Consider the following 15,003-nt stretch of genomic DNA (forward strand, 5'->3'; position numbering starts at 1 on the left):
TTGAGGATTTTTCTTTTTTAATTGCAGAAAGCAGTTCCAGCCATTATTTGGCTTTCTAGGAATGAAATGAAGAAAGCAGCAAACTGCCTGAACACACCTCAAGCCTTTACACTCATACTATATTCTCCATACATTTTAAATATTTCCAGAAAAAAAGAAAACAAGAATCCACAAACAACAAAAATTCTGCTGTTTAACAGAACGGTAGTGTTTACTCACGGCTTTCACTGTACCGATTGCAGAAAGGACTGTGTGCAGCTGCAGTGTGGTGTATTACACAGTAACACAGCACTGTGCTGCAGAGTCCCTCTATGGACAGACAAATGAGGTACAACCAAGTGCACAATGCAGCAGTCAGGACTGCAGATGTGTGGGACCATTGTACATCACAGAGAAATTGTGAAAGGCCGATCAAACAACAGAGATGTCTTCTTATTTGAAGACACCTAATGGAGGAAATGTTATTTAAAAAGATGTGGCCAGATTCTTTTTTTCTGTGTAGTTAAAGAACTAAGCCTGCATTTTTGGTAAATTTGCTTCTTGATAGAAGTATGTATATTTAGCAGACACATCTGCAGCTCACAACTTGTCAGCACAGTGCGGAGATCACAAGCAAAGGGAACCAGGCAGCCTTGCATTGTCAAAAAGACAACTGGCATCTTTAAATCTTGCTTCAGCTTTATAAAGTATTCAAAAGATCAGTAGGTTGTGAGTTAATTGGGATTTTTTTGTCTCTGCTGGCAGTCTCACAACCTCAGGATGACAACAGGATAATCTACTACAAGTAAATAAATTAAAGAATGTAATTGCTTTTACTACCTTTTTTTGTACAGAAATAATCATCATTCATCATTTATTTTTTAGGCATTTGACATAACCAGGCCAAAAATATTTTCAAAAATTGTCAAAGTTTCCCTTTAACAGATTTTGAAAGGAGACTCGATTGTATCAGAGCCAATTTGCTGGCATTAGCATATAAATAGGCTGAATGAGTAAAGTGACACCCTGCACTAAATACTGAAAATCCCTCTCAGCATCTAAGGACACCTGTAGTAATTAAAACATTAGGTTTAATTCCTGAAAAACCTAGTCCAGCAAAACAGGATTCAACACCATTTGCCTCCTCCAACCCCAAAAATATTTATTAATTTTAACCAAATACTATATCATTCTTGCATATTATACTATCAAAACCAAGTTCATATAAACATCATTTGACAGATCTACAATATTTTTACTTTCAAAACTGTGTGAAATCAGTTCTCTCCAATAATCTCTTTACACACCAACTTATCAAATGTTACGGTCTAGAAAGAAGATTTTGATTTCCTAAATCTCCAGCAGCTCTGAGAGCCAAGAGGCTGCTCCAGTGAATGACATCTTATTAAACAGTGCATCTGATTTGTTTCATCATCATTTCCTGAACTTTGGCATCTAAGCTGTGAGGTCACTTACTAGTGAAAAAACTGAAAATCAGTTAGTTTATTATTCCAGGCTCAGAAAAATTACTTTGTTCAATTGTTTCTAAGAACTACATGCAAGCTAAAAAAAAAACAAAAGATCAAACCAAACTCATTCCTGAAAGCAACAGTGAAGAACAAGCTTTGAGGATGAACAAGCAGAGCAGAGGCACAGGATGACATACATAAATATGCTCTGTATGTTACAAGTCGAAGCAAACTAAGCGAATAAGAACAGATCTGGTTAATCTACAGAGATGAATGACTTAAGGAGTGCAGATGGAAAAGGCAAAAACATATCATGAGAGGGAATGCAGGTTTGGGAAATACAAGGAATGAAAAATGTACACAGGCCAAAGTCAGAAAATTCGGCCCAGTTAATATTTCCTGCTCGTCTTTCCTCCTCATCTCACTCACATTCATTTTCCCGGAGCACATTGTACATGTTGACAGTGAAGCCAGATGACTTCCCGTCCTTCTGTCTCTGATGCCCCAAACCCTCATCTTCATCATCTCCATCCTCATCATCATCTGCATCCCGGTCTCTTTCCTCCTCTGGCTCTGTGCTGGACTCTCCATCCTCTTCATCATCCCTTTCCTCTGCTCCTTCCTCCTCTGTTGCCCTTCCTTGGAGAGCCAAAATCTCTGGCAAGTCGGGGTGATTTTCCCACTGCTCTGTAAATCATAAATAATCCCCAAAAGGAATCAACTGTGGCCACCAACCCATTTAACACTTTAAATACAATAAAGCTCAACTGAGGAGATATGGAGACTTTCTTACCTCTCAGACAACTGTAGCCAGGTGGTCTGAGGCAGAGACACAATCTACCGTCAATTGCCAGCCTTAGGAGACTATTTGCTGCACGATAGACATCGTTGCGAGCTGCTTTTGCTGTTTTATAGCCTCTCCTTTCAGCCCAGGCTGAAGAAAACAAAGAGATTAAAAAAAGAGCATTTTGATGACAGCTGTCAGAGGCAGTACAATATATTGTAGCACCATAATTAAAGGATGAGACTTCTGTTTATTGCCAACTGTCCAGTCATTTCCATAACAACATTATTTACAACAGTACATTGTTCCAACTAATGAGCAATGTCTCTGTAGCCTGTGTAATATAGCCCATTCCTCTGAAACACAGAGCTATTGTATTTTATTCTTAATCCCTTAGACACCATCCAGCTACTGTTTATATTCACTAGATTACTAAAACCACAGCTGAAAGTTTCCCCTTGCAAATACTTCACACTTCCATCTAAGTGAGGATAAGAAAGAGCTACAGTGTCTAGCTATTTAAGGTTAATAATGATGGAAAGGGGCTTAAATAGTTTCATACCCTCACAGACATCCCAGGCAGTCCAGCTGGGTTCTTCAGAGCCCTGTTGTTCTTGCTGCGGTTCGCTCTCCTGCAGACTGGGATGTTTGAGCTTCAGCACAGAAAGGAAAGGGGTCCTCTCACACAAATAGCCAATTGAGGTGTAAGGGTCTTGCAGCTGGGACACTGGGTAAATGCCTGCCAGAATCTACAAAATATAAACAATAACACTGATGTAAAAAACAAACAAATGAAACATTTAAAAAAGTAACCTCAAGTAAAAGAAAAAAAAGCAAGTTGAAAAGGCAACATAGTTAGAAACCCCAGACAGCTTCCATTTCCTTTGAAATATGTTAAGTGGAAAATCAATAAAACAGAAAATCAATAATCCATCTTCCAATGTGTGAGTGTACTACTCAACACAAACATGTTTCTACTGAGTTTGATAAGCAAAGTAAACTCAAAGTCACATTTGCACTCGAGCACACAAGACTGGGTTTGTACCTGCAGCTGCTTATTTACACGGGAAGGGAAGACCAGCCCTGGGCAGTCGCAGAGTTTGACTGTCGGGGTGAGGTAGTAGGTCTGGAAGTATTTGGTGTGGCCTGGGGTGCGAGACACACTCACAACTTTCCTCCCAACTAGGCTGTTTATAACAGATGACTTGCCAACATTTGGAAAACCTGGAAAAAAAGCATGATCAAATATCACCAAGGGAATAATGATATGAAAAGAATAAAATACTTTTTTTTTTTCCTGAGATTAAAACTCACCTATGCAGCCCAACGTGAGTATCCCATCTTTATAAAGCTCCTGTGATGGGTTGCTCATCTCCATAGCACTATCGCTTTGATGCTCCACAAGCACAGACTCCACTCCTTCATCTGTCCGTTCTCCGTCAAGTCGCTCGGCAACAGCATCTCTCTGAATCTTCTGCTCCCAGCTGGACAGGTCAACTGAAGAAAAAAGTTAAAAGGTAACAAAAATAGCAGGGGGGAGCATTTCTGTCTTCAAACACAATTTAAAATGTATATCTAGATACAAGGGGTGAAACAGAATTCAGGGGTGATTCATTTTTAAACAGCATGTCTTGCTTTATTTCGATTAGATAAGATGTAGTCTGATACAGCTGCTAAAATTTCTTTAAGACAGATATTAATTCTCCTTTGTAAATGTAATTTTCTATTTGTCTGGCATATAATAATTAAATAAATAGATATTTAATAAGAGACAAAGCAATAATGGATTTCTCTTTTTTTGATTATTTTTTGCTTCATAGGCAAGTAAAAATTCTCAGTGTATTTCAGACTTTGCCTTGATATACAAGTCTGACACACATTTGTCAATAAAATACTTTGTAGCTGGTATGTTGCTGTTCTTCTTGCGTATTGGAATTTTGTTTCTTTCATGTACAGCAATGTTTGAGATGACAAAAATAATTGCCCTTGAACTTTTACCACAGCTCTAATGTACAGTATCGTATCAACAAAGCAATCACTGTCAACCACACAAATATGACGCAATTTCTTTTTAACCGCACAGAGTTGTGTCTAGGTTTTGGTAAAAAAAAAAAAAAAACCCTATCATGTCTTCATCTTTTGTGATTTTTGTTTTTGTGACTTGTGCAAATTGCATTAGCATCAACCATAACAACTTACCTGATGTGAGTTCAGATCTGTCGTCCAACAAGTGTACTTAAAGTCTCCCTCTGCTAAAAATAAACTTTTCCACCTTTTTAAATATGTTTAAAAAAATGTAAGAATTTAGCCACTATTCTAATTATAAAGTGTGACACTGTTCCAGCCATTTATTTAAGATACCTAGAGTATGAGCATGTCTGACAAGTGCACTTCTTTTTATGTGCTTACTCTCAAGACAACAGGGCACTTAGTCCTCTATTTGCTATGGTTCACTGCTGTAGTCACTGACTCCATGGACATTATATGGCTGAACCACAAGAGGGTGATCTAGCAAACTGACTGCCAAGTTCATAAATGTAATGACCAGAGAGAAATAAAACAATAAGAGCTGCTACTTTCACCCACTGAGTGCCAGAATCACAGCTGTTCCACATAATGGGCAACAACCAGTTGTACTCTATTTTTTTAAGTGGCACAATGCCAGAGCTCTCATGTCTGGCTGACCAGGGCACAGCAATGCAAAGCAGTGTTTTTCCTCTAGGAGAAATGGCTCTCTCTTCCCTCCAGTCTTGAATATGACCTAAAAACAGCTGGGTTTACCACTAAATTTATAATGAAGATTGACACTATTTCAACAATTTGTGTGGAAAACAGGGCAAGAATGAAAGGATGAATTTCCTCTCTGTCCCTCTAATTCACATCTCATGCCGCTGGGTAAAATGCCTCAAGCAGTACTGTCAGTAGCCTGTAGCAGTCTTTCCAGGAATTATAATCCCTGGGAAAACAGTGTCTGTGGCACACAACTAAAAAAATATGAAGAAGCAGCCTTTTTTTCCCCCAGAGGAGACTGCACACCCAAGTCAGACTTCTCATAGAGGTGAGAGACAGAAAATTCACCTAGGAATAACTTTTAAGTTCTTGGCTGCCTGATGGATTGTTTAGCTTTCCTGGGAAGGAAGTTGCTGACACCTTTACAGTAAGTCAATACAGCTCTGAAACTCAGTGAGTGAGCATTAGCAGTCTTGCTCATTATTTTATTGCCAATTGTTCTTGACAACACAGCCTGCCATAGTGTGTTTTGCTGAATCAGAGGATACTTTTAGGAGAGTTAAGAAGCTGAGTTCTGGGTGAAGCTCACTAGCATATTCATAGATCTCCAGTCACTGAAAGTGAAAGCGGTTGTAAATTCATACCCCATGCAATATAAGGGAGATTTTTTCATGGTAAAATACTAAAAAGTTATCATTTTCATTCAAACAAATGGGTTGTTAGGGAATCAGAAACAGCTGATGTGGGACTTTAAAGGTCCCATATTATACATTTTTTCAACAATTTCTTATGGGTATCAGAGGTCCGACAAAGTGTAATACCCCAAATTAAGCCTTGGTCCTTAATTTCAGCCATTCAAAATGTGTCTCTAGTGAGCTCTAATGAGACTGGACTGTTTCTGTGTCTGAACCTTTGAATGTTCATGAGTGGTGCCTGTCCACACCCCTCTCTGGGAGAGGATCCGGCTTTCACTGGTGTCTGCTCTGTGATTTTAAAGGGCAGGCTCAGCTAGCCAAGAGGGGGTGTCAATGACAGTATCCACTACAGGGGGCAGTGGTTTTTTCTCTTTGTGAGGTCAATAAAGGAAGGATCTCTGACTCACCCGTTTGAGTGCACATTTGATAAAAAGTGGAGCAAGCAAGTGAGAGAGGAGACAGAATTTTATCATTTTTGGGCCTCATACACAGGTTATGAGGACACATGGCTGTTAAAGGGAATTTTGCATAATATGGGACCTTTAATGTTCAACATATTGGACAAAATGCTCTTTTTATGTCTAATGTCCCCTTTTCTTGTAACATCCCAAAAAATTCCAGATGTTAAATCTCGTGGTGTACCATAAATCAGTCAGTACTGGTCATCTGACATGTTTTGTATTTACCTCAGAAGCAACAATATCCTTGTTTTACAACCAGATCTGAGCAGAGTATCTGGAGGGAAGGCAAGATGAGTTTCATTTGCCGACTCTGCTCATATGCTGGCGTTGTAATTCTTCACACAAATTCTTACACTGTACTCTGATACTGGCCTACAAGTAATGTCATGATCTGAAGTAAAACCTTATCAAACTGGATTTTAATGGAAGAGTCGGGCTAATGACTGGTTTAAGACATATTGCATTTTATCAAAAGGTCCACATACAGACATCATCAATGTTAAAAGAAGTTTGTATCAATATTTACCAGTTAATCTTCACACCACTAAAAGACATGTAACATTTTGATGATCAGCACAAACATGGAACTGATCATGGATAATTACTTAATGTCTAAATTATTTTAATGAAAAATAAAAACTTTCTCCCACCTTTCCCTGATGTGATCTCCTGACAGGCTTTAAAAATATCAATAAGACCTCCTGCATGACTCCAGTCAGCCTTTCTCCTCATCCTCCTCTTCTGCAGCACTAGAGGGAAGAAAACAATTAATAGTTATCACAATGGGGGATGTAGACAGTTACACAGCAGGTTATCTTTGTAAAACTGCACTGAAATCTTAAGTCCTCCACTAGTTTCTCATTAACTCCCAACCTCTCCTGACCTGTGCTGTACGGTTGTCCAGGGTGGGAGGTGAAACACACTATTTCCAGGTGAGGAAACTGGGAGGTCATGTAGTGCTTCCAGGCAATCACAAGTGGCGGAGGACACAGGTCAGCTTTGTTCAGCACCAGGATTACCTGCTTCTGTAAATCTCCTGTGATGTAATGGTAAAGAGTTGGAGGGAACTGCAGCACCTGGATGATTTGTGAGAAGAAACACTTTCTTAAAAAAATATTTGAGGCCTTTTCATCTAAACTAAAACAACCAAAACACTAAATCATGTCATTATTAATAGGAACAAGATGAGTGCCATTTTTACCTCTCGCAAGTCAATATAATATAAGCAACACACACTGAACACAGCAGTAAGTTAAAAACCCCACCATCATTATCAGTATCATCAGCAGCAGCAATAGCACGACAGACACACGATCAAAACAGACACTAATGACAGAAAACAAAAGTAAAATTTTATTGTTTTATTGTTAAACTTAAAGGAAGATTGGATTTTTTTTCAATCACAAAATGTACACTCATTTAATGTCTTGGAAAACAAAACATAGATCTTTGACTTACTGTAGTCAACTGCTCATTACACTCTATTTGACCTCTACGTCTATGTCTATGTCCTCTATGTCTTTAAGGTAGAAGCAATAAATATTTATTTGTAAATTTCCTGGACTTGTAGTTTTAAGCATACATCTACGACTGGTAAAAGCTGTGAGAAATCTTTTCATCTTTCTTTTGGCTTCTGTTTAGACACTTTACAGACAAATACTTTGTATTTTTCCATGCGGTATGAAATCAGGCACAATAATGGGTCAATAATCTGGGTCAATAAAAACAAACTGAACACCGAACTGGGTACTTTGTGGTTTTTGACATTGTCCCCACCTAGTGGCATGATTTGTTCTACGGGCTTTTTCTTTACAAGCTCACCTACCGGGTGCCTAATGTCAACGATAAGCAAGATGACATCCGACATCTCCAAGACTCTCCATAGTTGTCTCCACGTCTACAATAGAGAAAAAACACTGGGATTTAGAGTAAGCAATGGAAAAGTTATAGAGAATGGCTATGACTTTACAATCTGTTCTCTGTCAACTTTGAGGAAAAAATGGAACTATTTCAAGACATTACTACCAAAGAGTTAAAATAACAACCTGACAAAAACAAAACTGTAAAAACAATGTAGTGTCATGATACACCTGCTCATAATTGAAGACATTTGAAGCTCTGCTTGGAACAATCAGCCCTCAATCATATATACATGGTGACAAGTGTAAAATTTGTATCTTCAAGTGCATAGCACTGTGTGCTACTTAGGGAGATGGTAAAAGGAACATACAAGATGCATAATTTGTATGTCACACTGCACGCCAACGCAGCCAACTTAATGGCCCGCCTCCTCGGATTTCACAATGCTCTTAAAGGACACATCAGAACAAGATTAGGCTAGCTTTTATGGTTCATTTATGAATGGGAAAACGCAGCTTGGGAAGGGGCTCATAGGCAATATGGTGGAACTAATATGTGCAAGGAGCTGTTGTGTTTCATATTTCATGTTTGCAGTCAGATCATTTTAATAGTTTTCTCTAAGAATGATAAAGCAGGACACATAAGATGGCTCCCCTTTCCTAAGATAATACAGCTACATGAACTGCTTTGGCCATTTCCTGTTGATCTACTTTCCTGTCTAATTCACATCATATATTATTTGAGACTGACAAACAAAAAACAACAACAAAACAAAAACAAACAACAACTGCATCTTTAGTTTAAAGAAAAATGAGAATAACAACAGGGCAGCCTTGATATCAGTAAATGTTGGCCTGCAAAGAATAATTATTACTGTATCTCATTACACCAGTTATTGCTTCCTGCCATGTTATATATGATGTGTAATGATGATGGAAATCAATATATACAAAAAAAGAATAAAATAAAAATATAAAAAATGGGGGGCATATTTACAAGTTTCATTGATAACCCTACATCTCTCAAGAAATGGTTGGAAGTCTGAAACGCTGTAGTCATAGGTTAATATTCAATACTGTGTTAATCAAATTGACTAAATTAATACAATTAAAACAGTATTCAGTTATTTAGGTAAAACAACTCATTCAGTCCATCAGCTTAATCATATCTGTGCTATTTTTCCATCAGAGCTATCTTCTGTTCAACTTAAAAAGCTTTCATCTCTAAATTATTGAGTCACTTATATTACCACCAGCTGCTGTGATGAGCCCATGAGCTCACTCGATGCATTGAAATCAAATCATCTGCAGTTATACACTTTTAGAAAAAATAAGCAACTACTTTCATAGCACACAGATTAAAAATGTTTGGTGCTACTTGATTAATAGGGAAAATTACAGAAAAGGAAAGAAATGGCCTTTATTTAATGTCATAATTACTCTGAAAAGATAACCATATACCATTTCTAAGGCCCTGTTTACACTACAGTACTGAGACAGTAAAACACCTCTTGTTTACACAGCAAAAGAGTTTTGTGAAGATAAAACCGCAAAAATTGACAATGGCCTCCAGAGCGAAATATTCGCAAAACGCTATTCATGTCCTGTCAGTTTAAACTGGAAGTGGAATCTTTTGGCAACCATGACGTCTTTCACGTCATCCCGCACTCAGACCCAGCTTAACTCACGGCAATCACAACGATAATGGCAGACCTCTGTGTCATGTTTGTTGTGCTGAATTTTTTTTCTTTATTTATTATTTGTCTGTTAGTGCACACAAAAATAGAATGCATGGTTGCTGTCTTCTGTTGTTGTTGTTCTCCCTCTTCTCTTATCCCAGCGGTTGGCATGTAACGCTTCTGTTTATGTGTTGTGTTTTCCAGTTTAATGAGGATGTGGCGCACACCTGGGTTTGTCGTTGCAAGCTTCACTGCCCAATAGAGGCCTGGCATACGTACTACATTGTTTCTGATCCTCTTTGCATTGTCTCCTGCACCGATATAGATTTCATTCCTCTGTTGTTTAAATTATTACTTTTTACTTATTTTTTTATTAAATGCAAAGGAAAACATTGTTGTGTGAAAAGGGCCTAAAGCATGTTAAAAACAACAGCAGACCAAAGTGCTGCAGAGTAAATGTAACTGAGAACGGAAGAGCTTAAAACAGCACAAATGAAGAACAAGAATTAAAATGCAGTTAAAGATAAAATAGAAAATAATTCCAAATTAAGACCCATCCTTTCCCACCTATGCCTCTTGCTCAGTGTAACTGTATGCAGTTCATTATGGGGGTATTTATCTATCTTTAATCAAGAGCGTAATTGTTTGCTTTGAGAGCAAGATTTCTGGTTCGCACCCTCAAATATAATCTTGCTCTCTCTATAAATTCTGATCTCACACTTCAAATATATTGTTCTTCCTTTCAAAACTCTGCGCTCTGCCTTGGTCTCTTTCTCTCATACTCAGACAGTCTCTACTCTCTCAAAACTTCTGCTTTTGGATATTTTTTCCTCTCTCTTGGGTTGCTGAAAGACCTGTCTGTCAAACTTCCTCCAGCCAATAGAATACGAGATAACTAGGCCTCACTTTCTTCAGGGTGCGCTTGTTTTACTTCACACTCTTAGCCCAGATTTTGTTTGAAAATAAACTTTTTAGTGACTAATTATCATTTTATGTTTTGTATAAACAGTGTCTCATTAATAAAACAAATAAGTTGTTTCTAATAGTTTTCTTCATTGTGCAGTGCAAAAATAATGATTAGTCAAAAAAACTCAACATCTCTGTCAGAGAGGGTGGAGCTATTTTCAAAACTCAACATATCTGGACCGCAGAGGCTCATGGGAGATGTGGATTCAGCTGAAATTTAACCTGTTTTTTTTTTTTTGCTGTGCTATAAATTTGAGTTTTATGCTTTAATTCCTGTGTTATGTTAACAATTAAACAATGTTACAAAGTTCTGCCCTCTTTGAATTTTAAACTTGGCACCATGAATGGAAAGGACAGTACAGGAAAAGAAATCCACCACCAGTGACTAAATTTGTACATGGTGGAATGAGTAAAAAAATTATAGTCATTGACCCAACCTATTGCTATTTTCTCAGTACTGCTGTTCGAGGTTCTGGACCTGTAAATGCAAACATGCATCTACAATTTATTGTTATGTGTATGGCAAAGTTCAATGAAAGAACTACACAGTACGGGTGACTGTGACAGTAACATGGCCCAGCAATGACTGATTATAAAGAAAAATCTTAAGCAGCATTGTCTTGGCAATTAAATTACCTCCAAATTGTGCTCAAAGTGGCTAAGAGAGCCAGGTGGGTTTCTGGAATGCAAATCCTCCAGGTAATCTCTGTAGGACTTCTCCTCTTTCCTCAGCAGGCTCTCTCGTGTCATCTCGTAGGTCCAAGACGGTCGACGAGGGAAGCCAAGACCTGAAGATAAATAATGAAGTTTCAGCATGTCAAGCGGTGATATTACATTAACTATTCTGCTCATCTGCAACAATGTTGTGGAAAAAGAATTACAAACAGCCCGACCTTTTTCTGATGGGAATATGTCATTGATGTCAACCTCAAGTTCTTTGTCTGAGACTGGTTTCAGCACTGTCTCCCTGGCCATCTTCTTCCTCCTCTCCACCTCTTCTTTACTTTCTTTCTCAAAGTGTAGTCGGAACCTGAAAAAGCACCAGAAGGGTCGTAATTCCAGTTTAAGTTTTGTCTAAATTCGTGAACATGTAAATCTGTATGCAACACAAGTTCATGTCTTAAATTATAATAGACACATTCATAATCGATGTACAAGGTGGTGATTGTCTGGAGCAAATCAGAATATAAAAGATCAAGCCTATTCAAGTCTGCTAAGTTACAAAGTCCACATGAAAATGAGATCTCAAGAAGAAAACCCAGTTCCTGAACTGTATGAAATCCTTCATTTTAGTTTAGAGATTTCTTCCAGTACTTACAAACATCACCATGACAGACTTGTAGGATACTTGCCTAGTGGATAATGTGGCACAGTAAAACAAAGAACAGGTAACTGCCTCGCAGTCACCCAATTCTGATCAACCAGCTGAGCAAGTTGAGCAGACTGGACCTTTAGGAAATGTGGCCTTTAAGGCTCTTCTAAACCAAACCTACTTGAACAAACAATGCCAACTATAGGCCTCCTGCTGGGTCTCTTTCAGTTACCAGCGTCTTAACAAACAAAGCAGTGCTTGAACGCATCAATTCCAGCTGTCATCCAGGTCGAGCAATCTGTGCCTACGCAAAAAGATGTAGCTACTGTTATAATTTAAGGAGAATTAAAAGCACTTAGTTTAAAAACAAAAACACAGCAGTACAGGCTTTGTGTTTTTCAGGAACATCATACAGAACTTGTCTCTCTCTTAAGTAATGATTATCAGTTGGTCTTATTTTCCTTCAGTCTACATAGCCGATTGTTGTAAAAAGATAAGGTAAACTTCATTTGTCCTTGGTAGGAAATTTGTCTTGGGCACGGATGCTGACACAGATGCAAACACAAGCACATACACAGTGAACACTGAATGGATAATACAGAGTACATGTGGTGTCTGAAAACAAAAAGAAGTAGCAGTAAATAACCAGGAACAACAATGATAAACAACAATAACAATGAGTCAAAAATAAAAAAAAAAATATTGCAACTATAGACCCAGATGCATATTAAAGAGTTTAAAATTGAAGAAAAGTTAATAAAGTGTAAGAGGTCGTATACCCCGATTCCACAGACATCAGCTCTGCCGTGAAGGGGACAGGGACAGTTTTTTTTATGGAGTGTTATGGATGTTGATACAAATGATTTGCTTGTTTTGAAGAAATGAGGATGACAAATGGTAAGTGACTGTATGTGACATGTTAAGTTAGCATTTGGCTTTCTGGCATCACTGCTGTGTTCATGCTCATGCCTTCATTCACTACTCAAAACAACCAGTGGCACTCCCACAGATGGATGGGAAGCCAATTCTACATGTTGAATTGGGCAAAAAAAAGAAATTGATGGAGTATGACAACAAAAATTGGGTGCACACACCATAAATACAAGAGAGACAGGTGTTCATTTACGCACCAGACATGCCCAACAACCAATAGTTGTTGGGCATGTGCATGTGTTTTTTTTTTTCCTTGAAAAACGTTAAAAAATGTGCATGATATAGTCTCTTATGTGTATTTCTAAAGTCAGTATGGGAAATAATAATATCAACTTACCTGTTGGGATCATGTCTACCTTCTCTGTTGAAGGGCTGTTGATTTATTCTTCTAATGTCAGTGGTTTCACTATCGGAGGTGTCTGACTGATGCTCTCTTCCTCCCCTTTCCACACTTGCATTGCGGCTGCTTGGCCCAGAACCTGTGTCACCTGGAGTCAGAGATCACAGTTACAAAAAGGACCACACACCTGAAGACAACCAGACAAAAAAATAATAATAATAATAAATAAAATAAAAAACAGTTTATATGCAGAGGCAATCAGGTTACTAAACTGCTGACTTTCCATTTAACTTTAACAATTGTACTCTCCCTGTGCAATTGCATCTTTGCACATTTTCACAATACAAAACATTGTACATTCTTAATTGCCCAAGTGGGTTTTTCTTTTTGCACAACAACCTGACTGTACTGTACTTTTGTACAGTTGTGTCTTTTTTTTTTTTTGTAGATTTAAGTCTATTACGTTTACTGTAGCTGTGCAAAGGAAACCACTTTCAAGTAAGAATCCCCCCACCCCCGAAAAAAACAAAGATACCAGCTTTAAAGATGGCTACGCCCAGTACCATTAGTAGTTCATTGTCGTCTTCTTTATAATACAATTCTTTAGAATATATTTGGTGCCCGTTAAGTTTCTAGTGTAAACAGCGACGAGTTGTTGTTATCGATAATTACGTTGTGTCGCGTCTGTGTGGTTTATTATATATAATCACCTAAATTAGTTGGTGTCCTCATGGTACGCATTTTCACAATGGGTTTGTTATTTTCTAGTTTTTTTTAATGACATTTGCAGATGCTCAGAAATTGGCTGTTTTTAAGGCGTCCATTTTTTTCGAGCTGGTGAAGCTGGAACGCCAGCTACCTGGTGATGATGACACACATTCTCACCTGCTCGGGACAACTAGACCGCACCATAACCATCTTGACTCTTGAATATTTACGAACTAATATCGGGAGCAATGAAAAAGACTGCCAAAACTATGTCAAGACGTTAGCAAAAATGTGCCAATGACTCTTGAAATCAAGAGACATATTCAATGACATTTTACGAGGCTTTTCTAAAATTGTGGCAGATGAAAGATTAAAACATCTACGAAAATGTATGTAAAAAATCAAATGTATGGCTGTGGTCATATGGGAGTATTTGGAACATCAGACAAGCACATGGACGTTTTTCAGGCACTGCCATTACTGTTTACAAATTGAACTACTGGCGGCAGCAACCTGACCCATAGCCTCTGCTAGTTTGACAGCGTATAACGCATTGTGTAAGTTAATATATATATGCATTACTTTGTAGCAAACATGTTGGCTTATTCGCTCCGTTGTACTTATCAAGTTCGACGGCAAGTTACTATGCATCACAGCACTTGATATAATGGCAACACAAACATAAATGCTTACTTTATATGTTAAATGGGTGTTATGATGGGTTACTTATATTTATTAACGCTGTTTTACAATTTATAGGAACGCAAAAACGTCACTTCTAAATTGAATTAATCCGGAAAGCTAACGGTTACTGCTAGCATGCTAAAGCTAACGACAAAATTGAGTTACCTCTTTTTTTCTCGCGTTTGACCTGGAGCTGTTTCTTCTTCTGTTTGTTGCTGAATGGCTTTTTTCGTGGCATATTCAGGAATATATATGGTTGATAAATGTATATAAATATCTGTAGAGCGTCAACTAGAAACCCTCACGTAGTTTTCTATTCAGCGTTATTTACATGGATGAAGTTTCTCGACTCCTACACTTTTTTAGTGACGCCATATTCACTGCAGACTGCGGAGAATGCTGGA

The 15,003-nt window shown here is 38.0% G+C and overlaps 1 protein-coding gene across 2 annotated transcripts; it reads right to left on the minus strand.

Moving 5' to 3' along the window:
• On the minus strand, positions 1–14,990 carry gnl1 (guanine nucleotide binding protein-like 1). Of its 2 annotated transcripts, none has more exons than XM_041987304.1 (12): positions 14,765–14,990; positions 13,205–13,355; positions 11,516–11,652; positions 11,259–11,410; positions 7,944–8,015; positions 7,002–7,194; positions 6,769–6,867; positions 3,547–3,729; positions 3,278–3,456; positions 2,795–2,981; positions 2,242–2,382; positions 1–2,135 (listed from the first exon to the last, which is right to left on the minus strand). In XM_041987304.1, exons 1-12 carry the CDS (start codon positions 14,835–14,837, stop codon positions 1,870–1,872), a joined length of 1,833 nt encoding a protein of 610 aa, XP_041843238.1. In that variant the 5' UTR covers positions 14,838–14,990; the 3' UTR covers positions 1–1,869. The 2 variants fall into 2 exon arrangements, with proteins under 2 accessions (XP_041843238.1, XP_041843239.1); XM_041987305.1 differs by lacking the exon at positions 14,765–14,990 and adding an exon at positions 13,918–13,954.
• Between the last annotated feature and the right edge of the window lie 13 nt (positions 14,991–15,003).

This window comes from Melanotaenia boesemani, chromosome 6 (genome assembly GCF_017639745.1).
Source record: "Melanotaenia boesemani isolate fMelBoe1 chromosome 6, fMelBoe1.pri, whole genome shotgun sequence".
Taxonomy (NCBI): Eukaryota; Metazoa; Chordata; class Actinopteri; order Atheriniformes; family Melanotaeniidae; genus Melanotaenia; species Melanotaenia boesemani.